Source organism: Chanos chanos, chromosome 5 (assembly GCF_902362185.1).
Source record: "Chanos chanos chromosome 5, fChaCha1.1, whole genome shotgun sequence".
NCBI classification, from domain to species: Eukaryota; Metazoa; Chordata; class Actinopteri; order Gonorynchiformes; family Chanidae; genus Chanos; species Chanos chanos.
Window position 1 is genome coordinate 35872157 of NC_044499.1, and position 18816 is coordinate 35890972.

At 41.7% G+C, this 18816-nt stretch overlaps 2 protein-coding genes across 3 annotated transcripts; both read right to left on the reverse strand.

Annotated features, from left to right (window-relative positions):
• Positions 1 to 6106: 6106 nt before the first annotated feature.
• Positions 6107 to 12434, reverse strand: slc10a7 (solute carrier family 10 member 7). Of its 2 annotated transcripts, XM_030774553.1 has the most exons (13): positions 12242 to 12434; positions 10915 to 10997; positions 10564 to 10700; positions 9857 to 9932; positions 9712 to 9750; positions 9432 to 9467; positions 9050 to 9133; positions 8673 to 8838; positions 8425 to 8476; positions 8209 to 8282; positions 7836 to 7981; positions 7435 to 7492; positions 6107 to 6632 (listed from the first exon to the last, which is right to left on the reverse strand). In XM_030774553.1, exons 1-12 carry the CDS (start codon positions 12339 to 12341, stop codon positions 7472 to 7474), a joined length of 1014 nt encoding a protein of 337 aa, XP_030630413.1. In that variant the 5' UTR covers positions 12342 to 12434; the 3' UTR covers positions 6107 to 6632; positions 7435 to 7471. The 2 variants fall into 2 exon arrangements, with proteins under 2 accessions (XP_030630413.1, XP_030630414.1); XM_030774554.1 differs by lacking the exon at positions 7435 to 7492.
• A 1524-nt stretch (positions 12435 to 13958) lies between these two features.
• Positions 13959 to 17137, reverse strand: ttc29 (tetratricopeptide repeat domain 29). Its single transcript, XM_030774927.1, has 8 exons — positions 17034 to 17137; positions 16403 to 16626; positions 15639 to 15824; positions 15331 to 15543; positions 15081 to 15166; positions 14840 to 14931; positions 14329 to 14452; positions 13959 to 14234 (listed from the first exon to the last, which is right to left on the reverse strand). The coding sequence occupies exons 1-8, from the start codon at positions 17135 to 17137 to the stop codon at positions 13959 to 13961; spliced, it is 1305 nt and encodes a 434-aa protein (XP_030630787.1).
• Between the last annotated feature and the right edge of the window lie 1679 nt (positions 17138 to 18816).

Genomic DNA, 18816 nt, shown 5'->3' on the forward strand with positions numbered 1-18816 from the left:
CACCGCCCCTGCGCTATGTTGCTTAGCAAAACAAGCAAACAAAAGTTTATTCCCGTACCTGCAACTACTGCCAGGACAAGAGCATTTTCAGAAAGGGCCTTGAGCTAAGGCAAATCGTTACAAAATCAAGAAATGACAAACTTAGACGCGAGACAGAGTCCCTGCCGACGTCCTTTCTTGGAATTTGAGGATAGGAGCGCGTGTGAGAGCATCCGCCTAGGCGCGCGGTTGGCGTGGGAGAAAGCCGCACTGCAACGGGAAGAAAGGACAACAACATATGCAGCAGAGTATGGGGTTAAAACGTTGGATGAACCAACTTCCAGTCGTGTGCGACCATGTTCTCCCACGCGGAGACATCGACCTCACACCTCAAGGTTAATAAAACATAGCCCAACACTGCAATATTTTCTTGTGTGTATTACACCATGTAGTATTATGCGCCAAATGAGTAATTCACGTTTTCCTCACATTTTCCAAGCCTGTTTTGTGTGTGTGTGCTACATTACTTGCTTCCAATATACAGATGGTGTACATTAATCAATTAATTAATTACATTTTAGGAAATTACCAGAGAGGGCAGAGCCACAACAATCAAAGACTACATCCAGAGGTAAAGTCATTGTCATTACATGACATTTCAGTTCATTACTCATGTTTTGTCTGTCAATACATACAAGTATCACTCTAAATCCCTCTCTCTCACCCTCCCTCTCTCTCTGCATGTATGTATATATGTATGTATGTATATGTGTGTGTGTGTCCAGGAGCCAACAATCAAGTGAACACCTACCTTTATCAGGTAAACACTGCTACAAACACTGCCACAAAAGCATTTGCTTGAGTAATTTCCACCATTAGTGAACCATCTGTGCTTCTCAATGTTTACAGGCTTTATCAGAAAAAATGTTGCCTGAGTGTGCTCCAGCTCTTCACCAGTGGCTGAGAGGAGCAACACAAAGAGGTAGGCAGGCAAAGATGTCACACACACTCACACACACACACACACACACATACACACACACACACACAGGTCCGGCATCTGGGGCGGAGGGGTCAGGAAGGAGAGTGATCCTCGCTCATAAATTTAATTGGGGTGGGGGCGGGGGCCCATGAAAATAATCTTGTCCTGGGCCCAGGCATCATGCACACTTGCCCTGCACACACAAACACACACACACACACACACACACACACACACACACACACACACACACACACACAATCAATACTAATTTCAGACATTTATTCTCATTCTCTCTCTCTCTCTCTCTCTCTCTCTCTCTGAATGTACACAGATGCTCAGATCCTGGAGAGAAAGCTGAGGAGTCTATCTGGCCCTCATCATTTTTCTCGTCAAAGTTCACCTATGGCCACATACTAGACATCCGTTCAAACCAATAAAGTACACTTTGTCTGAGACTGAACTGAGTCTGGATTATTATGCATCCAATTCATGTGCTGGTACAACCAGTAGGCGATTTGAGGGGGGATGACCAAAATACATCCTCCTTGTTAACCTGCCATCCCACCTCTCCATCCCCTAGTAGCAGAGAGAGTGCAGGGGCGAAGGGGTTGTTTAGTGGATTATGTTAGTCTGGTCTGCCTTACTCATTGATCCTTTATCTGACTGAGGTTTGTCCGAGTTAGAATCTATGGCTCCGACCAAAATGCATCCCCTTTCTTAACCTGCCATCCATTGCCCCCCCCCCCTTGAAATATAGCAAATCACCTACTGGGTACAATGTGAAATAAGATTCTGAAAGTTGTTTCAGCTGATGGAGGGCACATAACTGTTTTCTGTGACTGTGAAATTGTATGGCTGCATAGAGAGAGAAAGAGAACGAGAGAAGGAGTGTTGATGGGATTAAGGAGGATGCAATTGTTTGCTAGTTCCTGGAGGCAGCAGCTGTTGCATATCCTGGTCCAGAGAGAGAGAGAGAGAGAGAGAGAGAGAGAGAGAGAGAGAGACATAAAGACAGAGACAGAAGGAAAGAGGACCAAAGGTAGAAAAGGAGAAGTTGCCTTTCTCTTCATTGTTTCATCTTTTCAGAATTGTTTTACGTGCAACAGAAGATTTCTCTTGCAGGTAAGTACACCATGATTTATATTCAATTATCAAATCTTACTATTATTGGAAAACGTTCTTACCTCATGGGACTTTCAAACTATGAAATAGATACTGAGTACTGGATGGTACTGGGTGATACTTACACGTTATTGTTAGCTTTCAGTTTAACACAGTGTGCTATCAAAGACAATCTGAGCTGAAAAACAAAGACAAAGCTTTTTTCCGGAGAGGATGTGCAGCACTTTGTTTTGCCCAATATATAAATATTTAAATATTCAGTGAGAAATCGCTAATCCTTTTACACAACATACAGTATTTTATTCACTGACCTAAATTTTAGACCATTTTACACTTATTTTTTATGTTTCATTTATGACAGTGATCCTGAAGTGATGTTGATAATAATTATTGTTTATGCATTTTTGTTTTTGTATTACTCATTTGTTTATTTGATTGTGTATTTATTTCCATATGCGTGCATGTGTTTGAGAGCCTCTGTTATTGTTGTATACAGGCTCCAGATGATGATGATGATGATGATGAAGACAACATTGCTTGTTGGATGTGTGTTGGTGTGTGTGCTCCCCAGATGGTGTGTGTGTTACTCGCGTGGGGCGAGCTCATCTTCCTGTTTGGACATGAAGCCTGGACACATCAGAGCTGAACTGCAACATTCAAACACACACACTGCTGTTACCATACAAACCAGTAGAGCAGTCTATTTACCACAGCACACCCTCACAGGTACACACATCCTTAACTCTCCACACACACACACACACACACACACACACAGAGCATATGAAGACACACTCTGCTGTTTCACAAAAGAAGAGAATACTCATGACTATACCCATATACACTGACAGTCATCATAGCACAAACACATAACTGCAACACTACACACAAATGGACACTGCACTTATACTGCAGCACACAAATAGAGACAAAATTGTGTGATGCTGTGCTATGGTTATATGGTCTCCATAGTGACGGTGAGGAGTTCCCGGGCCTTCATGGGTTTCATGCTGCAAGCGCGTTCAGTGAAGCAGGACACTGTGTTGGGGATGTTTATTCTGCACCCTCCTGGAACACACCTGTTCTCCTGCCTCTACAACCAAGACACTGTCACACACTCCAACAAACTGCTCAAGAGGAACCTGTCATTCACGTGGAGAGCCCCGCCCCAACCCGCTGGCGACATTCGTTTCTAGTGAGAGACAAACATATAAATTAACAAGTAGTCTAGTTTTTACCTGCTTTTTTAGTGAGCCATAGGCTTACACATATGCATATTCATGAGCTAGTCAGTAGAAAATTGTTTTACTGATGCCTTAAACTATAACTAATCTCTCTCCCTGCAGTATTACAGTGGTTCAGTCCTACTTTGTGTACTGGGCACGAATCCGCTCAGCTGTGGTGCATGATGGTACTCGTAGTTCTTTAGGGCTGGAGAATGAGACAGGACTACGGGTAGAGAGTGTAACAGGTAATGCCTGACTCTCTTACACATATGTCTTTATAAGGTAAAAAAGGTAAAGATTCTTTGATCTCTAAAGTTGTATCTTTTTTTCTGCACAGCCAATCCTGTTGAACAGACATTTACACAAACTCTCCTGTCCCAGCACATGCACACAAACATCTCCTCACATACTCCACTGCTCCAAAATACACACAATACCCTGAACACAAATATACACTCACACTTTATCACACACACAGTGTCACATTCTCCTGTACCCCAACACAGACGCAGACCTTCATATGCGATCAAAAACTCCCACACAGGTACCACACAATCAGATTCACCTACACGTTCAAACATAATCATGCAAAATATCTCACATTACAAAGCTCTCACCAACTCAAACACACCAACAAACACCAGGAAATATACACATTTATCCACAACTGCACGAATGAAAACACACAACAGGACAGATATGCACTCACGTTTAAATGCTTCACAACATATCAGGGCAGATACATACTCGCAAACACACATATCAATGCATTTCAGTAGAAACATCCACCCACACACCCATATGCCCCGTCTACTAAACACAAGGACCAGTACAAACCAGCACACCACTGCACAGAGGCAAACACGCACCATCACAAACACACACCTCTCTGGTCTCCTGTATACTAACTCACACACCGAGAACACTTCCACTCTTTTCACTGTCCCCAACTCCAGCTTGATCTCTCTGTCCCCAGTCTCACACCCCCAGACCTCCCCTTCCTCAGCCATAACCCCCAGACAAGCAGCTCTCTCCCTTTCCCTTACAAGACTACCACCTTCCCCCACCCAGCCCTCCACTCCTTATTGGATGTTACACACATGCTCCACCACTGCTGTCCTTCCAACCCCATCTACACACAGATACCTCACAACCTTCAAACCCAGCCCCTTCCCAAACACTCGCATAAACCCACACAGAGATGTTCATGACTCTACTCCCAGCCCCATCCTTGAGACCCCTCATGCCTCCCCCCATCCTGACCCCTCCCCTGTCCCCCGACGCTCTCTGTCTAATCTTACAGCTGGGCCAAGTTTCCAGATCTACAGGGATGGTAATTCCCCCAACCTGTCAGGCATAGTTAAACCTGGTCCTCCCCAAGTAGCATCCGGGTCCCTGGAGCCTAAGGAAGAGAAGCCTGCACGTGTACCCAGACAGAGTGCTTCTGAGATGGGCTTGCTGCTGGGTCTGGCGGCTGGAGTTGGCATGTGTGTAGCTGTGGGTCTTAGATACCTGCAGCGACGGCACTGCTGCAAAAGCACAGCCATGTCTCTTAGCGACCATAACCACGGAGGCCAAGGCATCATCCACGTTCAGGAATGCGGCGATCTGGTACAAGTTCGTAGAATCAGACAGAACAGTTTACTGTTGCTGGAAGCAGAATACAATCTAATTACACCACCAGGCAGCTAGAGTGCGCACAAGCACATCCTGATTACTGAATTTTACAAATAAGCGATAGTTTTTTTAGTAGGTTATACTTGTCTTGATGTCTGTGTATTGCATTTATATCTTAAGCCTAAAATGTTAATCCAGCCAAAATATTCAAGAAGATAACATTAGATGTTTTCCAGTATACTGACATATTATAACATCTACACAGAACCTGTGTAACCTTTGTAGGGAAATGAATTAATGGTAATTCAGACCATAGTATTTTTCTAGGCATCGGTAAGAAGCTAAGAATATTGCCACATAAATTCTTTCATTTATTAAAATATGTTGGAGTTATTGTATATCACATGAAAGTGATATACAACGTATATTGATATACAATGTGTGATTTTTTAATCAAATTAAAGTTGTAAATTACTTTTTTGTCTCTTTAATGTAACTTAAATGTATCAGCTTATCAGGAGCAGGCTGAATGTCATTACGATCTTCTTTTCCAGCCCTGACCATTATGAACAAAATTATATTACTGATCTCAAACCAGTAGAAACATGCTCATTAGTCTTCTTTCCCCAGCCCTAACCATTATGAACAAAATTATATCACTGATCTTAAACCAGTAGAAACATGCTCATTAGTCTTCTTTCCCCAGCCCTAACCACTATGAACTGAGTAATGGGTGGAAACACACGTAAATCCTGTGCGCTTCTCTTTGGCCAGATAACTCTCTTAAATACTTAGGATGGACAACACAACCTTAAACTGGACAGTCCTTTCTGTGATACACAATTTAAAGACGACAAACTAATATGAGTCATGACAAGTTTATTGTCAGCAGGAAAGGAAACAATACAGAAAAAGATGGACGTTCACACATGAGATCTGAATATGACGGCAGTGACATCACTGCTGAATTCAACAAATTCCAGCAAACGTGGAGGCTACGTTGATGTTTGTAAGAGACAGCGTCAAAAGTAACAGAAATTCAGATGTATTCATTTTAGACTATTTTGATTTTTCTTTTTTTTTTTTTGACCACGAGGCTGAACATAAGTTATTCAACTGACTGAGAAATACGAAAAAACATCCCTGTTGTAGTAGTCACAGCAGGAAAACTCCAGCTAAGTTAAGATGACCTTTGAAACATTGAATGGTAACTGATAAGTAACAGTAAACAATGAAAATGAAAATAATAAAAATTCATCATGTCATACAAAATCTTTTATCTTAGTCACAATTCCACGGTCAATAGCCATGGCTCAGAAAATGGTCTCAAATGCACTTCATATATAAAAATAAAGCTATACATTCACAAATACTTTAAAAATATTCATGGAATCATTTGAGTTTGTAGAGCAGTCCTGTAGAATGACGGGCCTGTCCCGGCCGACGCCCATGGCAGTAACATGAGATTGTGATAAGGCACTAGATCCACTGTTTCCTCCCTACACCAGAGAGAGGAGAGAAGGCAAAACATCCGCCAACGTTGTGCCAAAGCCCGGAGCCTTCACCTCAGTGCAGTTCTGCTTGGTTCGGCACAGTTCAGTTCTGTTTGGTTTAAGTCACTTTAGTTTGGTTCATCTGAGTCCCTTGTAGGTCACGTTTTCAGGTCCTTCTCAAACGGGTTGGACGTTGGTCAATTTCACAGCCTGTGCAGAAACACAATATGAGTTTATACTCATTCACTTAAGGAAAGGTTTTAACGACATCCCTGGACACGGTTCCACCCAAAGGAAGAGACTTACATTGACCATAAGTTACTGGGCATGTAGGTAAATCTAAGCTATGTATAAAGTTTGATTTATTCAGCAAATAATTAACCAAAATAAACTGATGAGGCTGTATTGTCAAGACTCAATTATTGGCTCAATTTCAGCTCAATGTTCTGTGAAATATGCAGCAGATGCAAGACTTCATATCAAGCACCCGTATTATGATAAATAACACCACACATCAAGTAAAAAAAAGCATTTTTATGGAATGAGCAAAGTGTCTTGGTGCTAAACTAAGCATTTGAAATCAAGGGGAAAACAATGACGACACATATTAGTCACTGGCAAACAGTTTTAAAATACTGAGATATTATTTTTAGGCCATGTCACCCATGTCTACATTCTCCAGTGTTACAGAAAAAAAAGGATCATTTCAATAGAAAACAATGGAAACCATGCCCTGTTTGAAAGTTATGAATTGTTCATTTGATGTCAACACAAAGGAAATCTGATTCATTTAAGAAATTACATAAATTAAATTACATTCAGAAATCACTGTTGGATCAGTATCAGATAACATACCAAAAACAGTAATTTGAATGATTAATTTATTCAGTAATTCATCCTCATGAATTGGAAAAAAAATTCTTGGTTCAATTTCAAGTTTTTAATTACTATGTGGCAATTAAGGTAATTAAGGAATTGTGGGAGAAAACTTTCCGGCACTTTCTTTACTCACACAGGCTTGCTTGTAGTGATGGCAAAGGCATGCAACCTTATCTCACTAAGATACTAGACTGGGAGAGAAATAGGGAGAGAGAGGTATAAAGGGAGTCAAATGGGGATGAGATGGAGAAGCAGAACCTACAAAGGCAGAACCCTGTTTGACTGCCCAGTGTCAGTCACAAGACCAAGGAAGACTCCTCCAAATGTTTTTCCTCTCACTATCATACTACATAATTAAAACAGCAATGTCTGTAGTGAGATTACCTTAAAAACAAGATAAGTACATGTGTGTGTTAGAGAGCGAGAGAGAGAGAGAGAGAGAAAAACACAGAGAGAGAGTTCGGGACTGGACCTGTATTTAAGAGAAAAATTAGTTTGAGGTCCATGTGTGCTTGTGAGTTTGTGTGTGAGTACCTTTTGTCTAGTTTGCATCCAGGTTTTGATGGTTGGGACAAGGACGCTGCCCAGAAGAATCTGAGCTGGGTGATATATGAGCAGAGGCACAGAGATGAGGGAGAGGTGCTCATAACCCTCAAACACAATCTTCAGCATGGGTATACCTATTCACATACACACACACCCGCACGCACGCACGCACACACACACACACACACACACACACACACACACACACACACACACACACACACACACACACAAACAAAGAGAGATGGGTTTTGAACCAACAACCCTCTTGTTTTTTGGTCCACTGACAGCAGAGGCAGGCTGTCGTGAACCAATCTTATGGGGTGTATGGGGTTTAGAGTCAGAACTGGGGATACCGTACCCAAAGTCAGGGATTTGTGCGTAGAACAAAACATGATGGCCACCGAATCAGCGGCAGTGAAACCTGAAGATTTCCTATGGAAGAAAAATGATTTATCACTTATTATCAAAAGAAACAAACACTGGTGAATAAAATAAAAAGTTCAGAGTTATTTAGATCTGAGAAAAGTGAAGACAGATATACAGTAGGTAGACATATAACTATGGATAGACTCACCTGGTAGAAATGCCAATGGTGAGTAACATAAAACTGATCTGAATTAAGAAAACTGAGAGGAGACACAAAGATCTAGGTTAGACTTGGCCACACACACAAAACCACAACTAGTCTTTCCCCCTCTTATATAGATATTCATGTCTCTGATCACACAAAATCATATTCATTATGTACAGCTCCCACACCACGCCATTTATAATTATATACTTTAATCGAACCCTCTCTCAAAGGCTCAGAGTTACACTCACTGATGAAGACGATGATGAGGAGGCTGAAATGATCCAGCTCAATGTTGGGGTTTGAGAAAGTGTCACAGAAGGTGGTGTAGATGATCATTAGCAGAACCACACTGCTCACGGCTCCAAACGGAGGTTTCCGCCGGTCCAGCCAGTCCCTCAGAAACCTCCTGCACACCTAGAGCACACAGAGAGGTCATTTTATTTTTACTCAGTCACACATACATTCTCTCTCTCGCCCTCCCTCTCTCACTCTCACATTCTCTCTTTCTCTCTCACTCACTCTCACTCTCACACACACACAAAAGAAGAGTATGGGAGGGATATACAGAGAGACTGTGTTGTTATTTTAACTCACATACAGCAAAAGAACCGTCATTTTCACTCACCTGTCCTACGATGAGGGGGACGACCACGGTCATGAAGAGTTGAGAGAAAATGGAGGAGAACGGCACTGAAGAAGAGGAGCCAAGCTACAGCAGAGACACAACCATCATGAGACACTCTGAACACTCAACACACACACACACACTTTACAATCTCAAGAATCACAGCTAACCCACAGACACCATCGCACACTCGCTACACATAGGAGCTAAACTTTCAGAGTAAAGCTATCCTCACTCACGCCCACACGAGGGAAAACAAGAGACAAAAGGAATGGACTGGAAACAAAGAGGAGGGAAAAAAAATCAATAACAAAAGAGACAAAGAAAAAGACAAATAGAGGTGGAGAGCTTCACAAAGTGGAAAAGTAAATGTTGTACTTACAAATAAAAGTAGCAGCATTGGCGTAACAACTATACCCTGCCAAAAGAAAGTTCTAGGTTAACATGAATTAATATAGGACACCGCCAAATAATAAAGTCTACTTTGATTCACAGCGCTCTCCTCAGATGTTTCTCTTGGATTTATTATCTGGAATATGACACTAATAACTAAACGGTATTGTGTTTTAAATTTTTTATGAGAACGCTTGAATTGTCAACCGTAGATGTCTCATTCCCTGTTTCAGACGTCTCCTCTTCTCTTAAACAGAGTCAGGACTCACCAGGAAGCTTCCGAATGCCGAGTTGAAAATAGCAGCAGCCTGCAACAGATAACGTAACAATGAAAATAATTACAGTACGCAGACGCACACACGCCAAGTAATGACCGCACTGTAATATGTGAATATATTGTCAATTCTCCTTCACCTCGTTTCCTCCCACAGCCTTGGTAAGGATGACAGCAGAGGACACAGGAGGGGGCATGCAGCCCACTGTCTGTAACCTACAAACACACACACACACTTTGAGTCCAGGTATTTTACTGAACCTCTCAATGCTTTATGGAGTGTTTGCCCATGGCAATAATATTTTGTATATATTTTATATATTATGACAGGAAGGAGGCATTGTCCTTCTTTAAAACAAGTTGCTGATTTTCCACTTTATCTATTTTTTTTTTAAGATTAAGCTTTGAACGCTATGAATGTTACAGATGTATTTTAGATAGAAGCATTTTAAGAGTGAAAAATAACACTTAGGTTTCTAAACATTGATTAGTGCATGTCTGAGTCTTTGTAGAAACTCTCAGATACAGTACTCAGAGGCTTTATGAGCAGAGCTCTGAGAAACTGCATCTCAGAATATAACCACTCACACGGACACAGCAGTCCTACAAAGACTCCATTCAGTCATTCACGTCTGCACAGGTAGAGATGACTGAGGGAGAAATGAGAGAGAAAGAGAGAGCATGGAGAAAGGGAGAGGTGGGGGATGGGGGAATGGGCAGAGAGGAAGAGGGAGAGAAAGAGGGGGAGAGGGGGAGAGAGAGAGAGAGAGAGAGACGGGGAGAGAGAGAGAGAGAGAGAGAGAGAGAGAGAGAGAGAGAGAGAGAGAGAGAGAGAGAGAGAGCATACCCTTTCAGAAGCCATTCATTGATAGGTGTGAGGGCTAAAACTTTGAGGAGGAGGCAGATGGCAATGGGGAAAAAGACGAGTGTAAACGTCTGAACAAAAAGATGCAATTTTACATGCATCAGAGCACTTGCCAACTCCTGAAAAAGAGAAATAAAGAAAGAGACATTAGAAGACTAAATTATGAGAATGTCAAAAACAGACTGTTCCTCTCCCAGGATTCACAGATAAAGATCCTGAGCTCACACACATGCGCACACACACACGCACACGCACATGCACACAGAGATCTACAAACAAGCAGATCCTTGGGGTATAACGAACAGTTTGTCATGAACACATGATGGTCCTTACCTCTGTTTTTAAAGACAAGCCACTGTTGAAGAAAATAGCAGATACAGCAACATAGGTGATTGTGATCTCTGGCTTGAGAGGACCTGATAAAAAGCAGGAGAGAAAGCAGCTACAGTTTAACAGACCCAAATTCAATCATGTCTGGTCCCCATTACTGATTTGTCAGGTAGGTTCAAATTTGTTTCAGTGCAGCATCACCATCCAAATACGACGGACACTTCACAAGTACACTAATACAGTTCAGCTGCTTCACAAGCCCATTATACCAATCTTCCACTGATAACTTTCAGCACCTCCAAAACATTACCGTGCAACCTCTATTGGCTGAACAACCTTCAAAACTACGAGGCATGATCATGATCTCTCACATGGTGTTAAACATGGTGCTACATCTGTAGTGTTATTATTCAGATTTGATGGCCGAAGATATCTATCTCCCAGAGTTTTTGTGGGAGAGAAAGCAGAACTAAGTGTAATTCAGTTCTGCTAAACCAAAGAAACCAAGAGCAATTTCAGTACATAAAACTAATAACTTTTCTCCAACTGCAGTGTACTGCTCTCAGTCCAACTTGCCTTACAGGTATTGTGAGCTACAGTTACACCTGAGCAATTCTTTTAAGACTGACTGAACGCTGAGCATATACAAAAATGGTATGGTGTAATTGATGGGATTGAAGATTCTTTATCTGGTAGCCAATTCTCTTTCTTTCGCTGATGCTGAGGAAAACAAACGAAGAGTGTGTGTGTGTGTGTGTGTGTGTGAGAGAGAGAGAGAGAGAGAGAGAAGGGGAGAGAGAGAGGGAGAGAGAGAGGGAGCGAGCGAGAGATGGATGGATGGGTCAACAGCCCTAAGCTGTGTACACGGAAGAAACTTTGGTATACCCGGATTACAGGCGACGTGTCACCACATGATGCACGCCACACAGGTACAGTTGGTGCCCAATACCTGACCATTCAAAATGGATACGATAAATTATGGCCAGTTTAAAGTAGTCAGTAAGGCTACTGCTAAAACGCTTAACCATTTCTGAGATGTGGCTATGGACATGGGACTTTAGAAAAGTAGTTCCCTGTTCGATCTGTAGCTGGTAACATGCACATAGGTACAATAGATGGCTTGTTCTGTTTCGATTGGTCCACGTACGTCTGAAAAAAATATTGAAAGACTATGAAGGGATATCGATACAGGAAACAGGGATGTCTAATCATTCTCGCTTTAATACAAACGTAGACACAGGTACTCACATATGAAGTGTTATCGGTACCGTTGTTTGAACGACCACGAGACAGAGATAGTATATTGCCAGTGTGATAAGATAAACCTTACCTCCTTTAACTCCGACCGACGGTGCGAGTCTGGCTGAGGAGATCACCAGCACTATCCCGATAATAAACCACTCTTTCCGTATCCGCGCTAAAAGGCCCATATCAGCGGCAGTCTGTCAACTGCCAAAACGCATGTATGTTCCTTCAGGTTAACCCGCAAAAAGTACTACTTCACCTCCCCACACCAAGGTACCTGATGCCTGCCGTGCTCATTTCCGGACACATATGCGAGTCGCCATAATCACTGTAATACTCTTAAAAGGGACGCATTTGTTTCCCCCCTTCAATAATGGCACACAAACGCTTGTGTAAGTGAGGCAATACATTATAGACAGCAAAATCTCTCTTAAAACAGAAACAGGACATATTCTTTTCATTTAAACAATGATTGAAGAGTCAATGTTTCAGTTTTCGAATTAAGGGCGCTCCATCTCAAACTTTCAGGCACGTTTATTTGGAGTTTTACGGCGTTGGTAACTAATTCAGACGGTCCAGGGCACTGTCAAATGAGAGTGAAATGTACTGCATGGGGTTGGTAACACATTTAACGTGATGATCTTGATAAAAATTTTCTATAGGCAGGTTTATTGTAAGTATGTACTTGTTGGAGAGGTAATTTTATCAGTATTTACATTCATATTTAATTCAATAAAGAAATGAGAAACTTAATCATTGAAAACTCACTAGTCAGTAGAAAACAACGGAACCATTACACTATAAAAGGGACAAAGGGACTGGGTCAGAGACAGCTCTGACTGGTCACCTGTGCAGAGGTGCCTCCCGTTAGTGTTTCTAGAGCTTCCCCAAGCCACAACCAGAAATGGTAGACGTTGGAAAGCACTGGAGGCAGATACACTGAATAGCAGTCAAACAGTGTCCAGTAGTTCTAGTATCCATCTGTTTAAAGTGTAAATATTTATTTATTGAATTTATGGACTCTTCAGATGATGGAGTCAAGATATTTATACAATGTGGTTTTGTAAATAAGAGTTTATTCTGTTAAGGGTGATGTGAGGTAAACCTTGTCCTCCCCTCCTCCTCATACTTCCTTAGTCGTCTGTCTCACTTCATTTCTTCATTTCTTGCTCTCTGTCAAGAAAACCAGGAAACCTCTAAATTCACTGGCGGAGTATGACAGTCTGAGTAATAGTATCACGTGAGAAACTGAAAGAACACTCTATTGTATATTCTTCTGGACAACGTTCTCCATTTGACATCAGAGAGAAGGAAAGACAAAAATATCTATAGGAAAAGTGAGTAAATCGTCAAGTTTAGTAAGGTCAACTTTTCAGGAAAGTGAAATGATGCATCTGTATTTGTGTCACTGTGATGTTAAGGTATGCAGGATCCTGCACTCTATATTAACTAATTATAACTTATAGTCGTTAGATGAAAACAATGTTCATGTAGTTTTGGATGCCATAACTGTTACACACAGCAAATCATGAGTGAAATTACATGCTCAATGTCCCATTAAAACTATCTTATGTAAATCATCTTGGTCCATGTTAAGTCTGTAACAGGCTACACTTTACAACTTTACAATGGTTAGGATGAATCACATGAGAGCCTCAAAACACAACAAGAAATACCTAACAAAACCAAAAAAATGCAAAATAACAACTTAATCTTGAAAGTTTTGACGCATCAAAATATGTGTTGCTAGTACACTACAGAGTGTATCAGGATGCACCAGACAGCTTAATCCAGGGACAACTTTACTGTGTGTAACTGTCTAACTGACCCTTTTGTAACATACTCAACTCATGCGCGGGCTCGTTGAATGTATCCTGTCGGCTCTCCTTCCAGCTGATGAGCCTCTGAACGCTCTGGCGCCCGCCGGCTTCTACATGTATGATGTATGCCCGCAACATCCTGTGTGCTCGAGCGCTAGCCAAGCACACCTGGGCTTTGTGCAGAAGAGGTACTGATTCCAGGGCACATGCAGTCTCATACGCCTGCTCGAAATACTGACAACTCTGATCATACTGACCCTGTAAACATATCGCACACACAGTGTTACACACTGGCATATTCAAAGTACCAACTGCCTTGACCATGTTGGCCCTTAACCTGTCTCTGTCTTACTCTAGAGTTGAAGCTCATGCCAAGGGACATGTAGGCCTCTATCAGGTTCTGCTGCTGGTCACTGTTTTGCGACACCTCAGCAAACTTCTCCAAGGACTGGATGGTCTCAGTCAGTTTATCCTCACTGTAGCACAAACACATATACAAACACATTTTTGATCAGGTTTAATGTTAGGATCAGGTAGTAACATCATCTAACACAAAATATTTTGCAGTGTGTCTATATATATTTATACTGTAGTTCCTAAAACAGAGGGCAGTGATTGATAGGGCATTTAAAACTCACGTACACAAAATGGCAGAGGGAATAAGATTACTCCTACCAAATTACAGTTTGCTTTGATTCTTTACTGTTTGTATGTACACTTCAGCTCATATGAAAGAATGTTAGCTAGCTAAGTGCACAGAGGAAAAAAAAAACACTACAAAGTAACTGTGACTGTCAGTATATATGCCAGTCATACACTTACAAAGTCAAAAGCATGTTATACATGCGTGCCTGTGTGCTTACCTCTCCAGAGATTTAGCAATGGCTTTGTAGGCTTTCCCCACATTATTTGCATCACTCAGTATCTTGGAGATCTCCATGTATATGTTAAGGAACTGAAAAAGAAAATAAAACCTTTAGAAACATAGAAACATGGTGTGAGTGTGTGCGTGCCTGTGTTTATGTGGTTGCATGTGTATGTGCAAGCATGTGTGTGTGTCTGCATGCACATGTGCTGTTTTAATATGAACACATGCTCTCTTACCCGTTTGGCTGTCAGCTGGTCACCTGCTTTCTGATAGGCCAGACCAACTCTGTATGCAGCGTTTCCCTCTATCTGCCTGTCTCCCGCTGAAGGAGGGAAGACAAAACCAGTCATACCAGATATATAAAAGAAAATCTTTTAACTAACAGACAGGGTGATGTCTGAGAAGAGTAAATGTGTTTGAGTTCTCTGGAATATGCTGGCATTCGGTGTTATGTGTCATGGTGTATGTGTGTTTATTTGTGAATACCTTCTTTAGCCATTTCGTAGGCCTTGGTAAGGATCTGAATGGCTGTTTTGTACTCTTGGCTCTGGAGGGCCCTGTCAGCAAGGAGTGTGTACACTCTGCAGAGGCCCTCACATGAGCGGGAGTAGTGTGTGCGCCCCTCTCCATCATGCCATGTTCGTCCTGCCGCCAAGTGGCGAAATGCTTCATAGTGCTCCTTTGCCAACTCCACCTGCCCTACAACACAGACAGATACTCATCTGTATGTGTGTGTGTGTGTGTGTGTGTGTGTGCTCATACGTGTGTGTGTGTGTGCGCACGCGTGCTGTTACCCTGCTCCAGATAGACTTGGCCTATGTGTGCATTAGCCTCAGCCTCCTTCTTTCCCCCATCTATCTTGATTTTGCGAGCAGACACCAGGCTCATTTGGTAGAAATGATGACTTAGCCATTTATCTTCAGGATGTGAGAAGAACCTTGCCAAGGCCAACTGACTCTCATACACTGACCCATGATCACCTGGGGTGGGGGTGGGAGGGGATGAGAAAGGAGTATATATATATATATATATATACACACACATATATGTATGTATATATCAAACAGTGTAATATGCACAATGCACACATTTTCGGAGGGTTTAAACTCAGCAAAATCTTTTCATTTCTTCACTACAGATCGAATTTTTTGACGCTCTCTCCGAATTGGTGAAAGATTCTCAAAACTGTTTCTGCTCCCAACCTGCTGCAGATAGTATTTGGAAGACTCAACACATTTTGGACCATCATTGCACATACGTTTTCGTTTCTTCAGTTTTTTATTTCATTTGAGGATCTTTTTAAGATGTGCTTTGCAATTGTCTGCACCAACAGTTGGTTTGTGACATAATATTGTGTTTGTTTTTCCTTGTCATGTTGATCTTCCATTCATAAGTCTACCTCTCAAAAACTGGGATTAGTCAAACCGTGGTCTTTCCAGCCTTCAATTTTGGTCCCTGAGCGAGTATTAAACTTTCCGTCCCTGACCCCTGCCTGGATTGATTTACCCTCAGCTGTAAATATCGCCACTGTGAGAAAACGTTTATAATTCCAAATTACCGGCCCTGCTGGCAGCCTCTGCGCGAGTAAGGAACAGTTGCAGGGTTTCCAGTTTGTACGGCTGCTCCTCCACCGAGCGAGCCTTCCAGAGCGCGCTGTCCGGGCCGGCCGCTTGTCTTGTTTCATTCCAGAATTTCATGAGTGAGTACAGGTCAGCAAAGGAGCGATGAAAGCCCTGACGGAGCATGGTCACGTAGACATTATGGCGCAAAGGGTTGCGATATCTTAGGAAAAGTTCGTAGTGGAATTAGTGATGTGAGAAGCAATGAGTATGTGTAAAAATTTCCAGCAATTTGTTACTCAGAACTGGTGTAGACGAATGTTTTGATTTTACTCGGGCTTACGGCGCCATCTACTGGGCTTTTTTCTTTTTCCTTTTTTTTTTGAGGAGAAAGCAAAATCACTTTTTTTCATTGGAACCATTAAAACATTCAGTTTACAAAACGAAACACTCACTGTTCTATGTCATTTTTTGAAAGTCTGGGAGATTGCCTTTCGTCTTTCGCGCCATGAGACGGAATGGTAATTTTCACTTTTCTCTGTATCCTAAAACAGGTGGGTTTTTAATTAAAATCACGCAGTCCAACTGGATAGAAATGTGAATAACACTGAGATTCCATCAAATACTTACCTGGATTTCGGACTTTTCCCCTCCGGAGTGGACGAGCGCTCTTCGGAACTCTTGATGTCCGGCAAGAATGGCATTTTCTGTCTGGATAGTACAGCTGTGCTCATCTTGCTAATGTTAATGTTAATAACCGTGAGAAAAACCTACTCCTCTGTTACGTACAGCTGAAAATATTGAAGCATTCTTTCAACGCTAGAGAGACAGTTTAGTCTGTTTTTCAAGGACAGCTTGTGAACACATGTGCTACTTTTTCTGTTTCACTATTCTGTGAACCTGCTGTAGCGGAACGTTACTCTATATGTTGCTCAAAACCAAACGAAGTTAATTACTGTGGAAACAGTACCTGCAAAATCTATTTAAAGTATCCTCGCACCAAATTTCACAAAATCCCACAAGAAATACTCATTTAAAATCTACTCGAGTGACGTTAATAAGCCCAAACCTATACCCTTTTCTGTTTACAATACTCTGTCTTTGCTGCGACAACGTGTCGCTATAGCAACACCGTAGATAATAAAACAAAGTTGGGAATGTACAGAGCCTCTGCGAATACTGAGCTTGTAGGAATCCCAAAAAGAAGCAAACTTTTAAGCAAATGTAAGCAGACGACAGACGAAGTTACACATTTTCCGACTTAATTAAAATGTAGCTGTATTCAGTTGTGTTTTTTTGGCAGAACTACGTGACACAACTGTATTACAAAAATGCAGTCCTTATACACAGTGGAATCGGCAAAAAGAATTGATAGTAGATCATAAGAAGGCAAGAGTTGTATTTTATTAAAGGAATAAGAAAAGCACAAAGGCACGAATAACATTTTGGGGTGCACACCAGGCTGGTTTTTAGTTATCAGAGAAGTCTCAAAATAGTGCTCAAAAAGTGCACATAATGGTGTGCAAATTGTAATTTTTCCAGTGTAATTCTATTTTAGTCATTTTGAATATTTATGCTGGCACAGTGGCCTGTCATGTAGGGCTTAATTATATCAGTTGTTATATCAGTTATATCACTTAGCAATTTCGTTGTGCTTGCACAATGACTAAAGTTCTTGAATCGTGAATCTTGAATCTTGAATCAGTGGTTTTACTCGGAACCGTAATTCTGGAATGCGCGTCTCTTCGTTCTGGTCAAATGAGTGCTCATGCTTTGAGTCTTTTTATTTCACCGTTTAACATGACGTGGCGTCAGAATAAATTCGGAGGAAATTTAAAGTCCTCATCTGATTGTCAGATAAGCGCGTGCTTCCGCGGAAAATTCGTCGGAAAAAAAAATCCATGACAGGACGAAGCGAACGAACGAACCAGAAACTAGCTTTACGGAGGTGGGGAGAGGCCTCGCTATCACAGGGAGAGAAAGAGGAGCAACGGAGACGAAATGTCATATCCAAGTTGACGTGAAAGAGAAATACATTAAGCCTGATATTTAAATAGATGCATGTCCGCAAGCAGCTGACGCCACCAAGCAGCTTTGATTTTAGCATAGCGAGTGGCCAAAGTGGATGAGACGTTTTGAACACTTCAGAGTAGCGTCTGGCTTAGACTAACAAACACAAGAGTACCAAGTAAATACATTTATGCACACAATGAGGAACCAAGCTGAAGAAAATCTTACCATTACCTGTGGACCAGAAGAAATCATATGATGCAGTGTCAGTATCTTTTCAGAATTATTGTGTTAGTAAACGTAATGTCTTTTATGTGCTTGTTTCAACAGACGTGTAAAAGAGCCCAGAGAAAATGTTGAGGCCTTTATTACAGCAATGTTGCAGAACATTGCGCATTTGGAG

Excerpts from the sequence above, each read along its gene's own strand:
- slc10a7 (XM_030774554.1), bottom strand. The coding sequence starts at position 12,341 with ATGGGCCTTTTAGCGCGGATACGGAAAGAGTGGTTTATTATCGGGATA. Across the intron at positions 9,933-10,563 it reads AATGAATGGCTTCTGAAAGG|GTTACAGACAGTGGGCTGCA; the intron begins GTATGCTCTCTC and ends GTGTGTTTGTAG. Across the intron at positions 7,982-8,208 it reads GCACAAATCCCTGACTTTGG|GTATACCCATGCTGAAGATT; the intron begins GTACGGTATCCC and ends GTATGTGAATAG.
- ttc29 (XM_030774927.1), bottom strand. The coding sequence starts at position 17,137 with ATGAGCACAGCTGTACTATCCAGACAGAAAATGCCATTCTTGCCGGAC. Across the intron at positions 15,544-15,638 it reads CCAAGTCTATCTGGAGCAGG|GGCAGGTGGAGTTGGCAAAG; the intron begins GTAACAGCACGC and ends TCTGTGTTGTAG. Across the intron at positions 14,453-14,839 it reads ATTGCTAAATCTCTGGAGAG|TGAGGATAAACTGACTGAGA; the intron begins GTAAGCACACAG and ends TTTGTGCTACAG.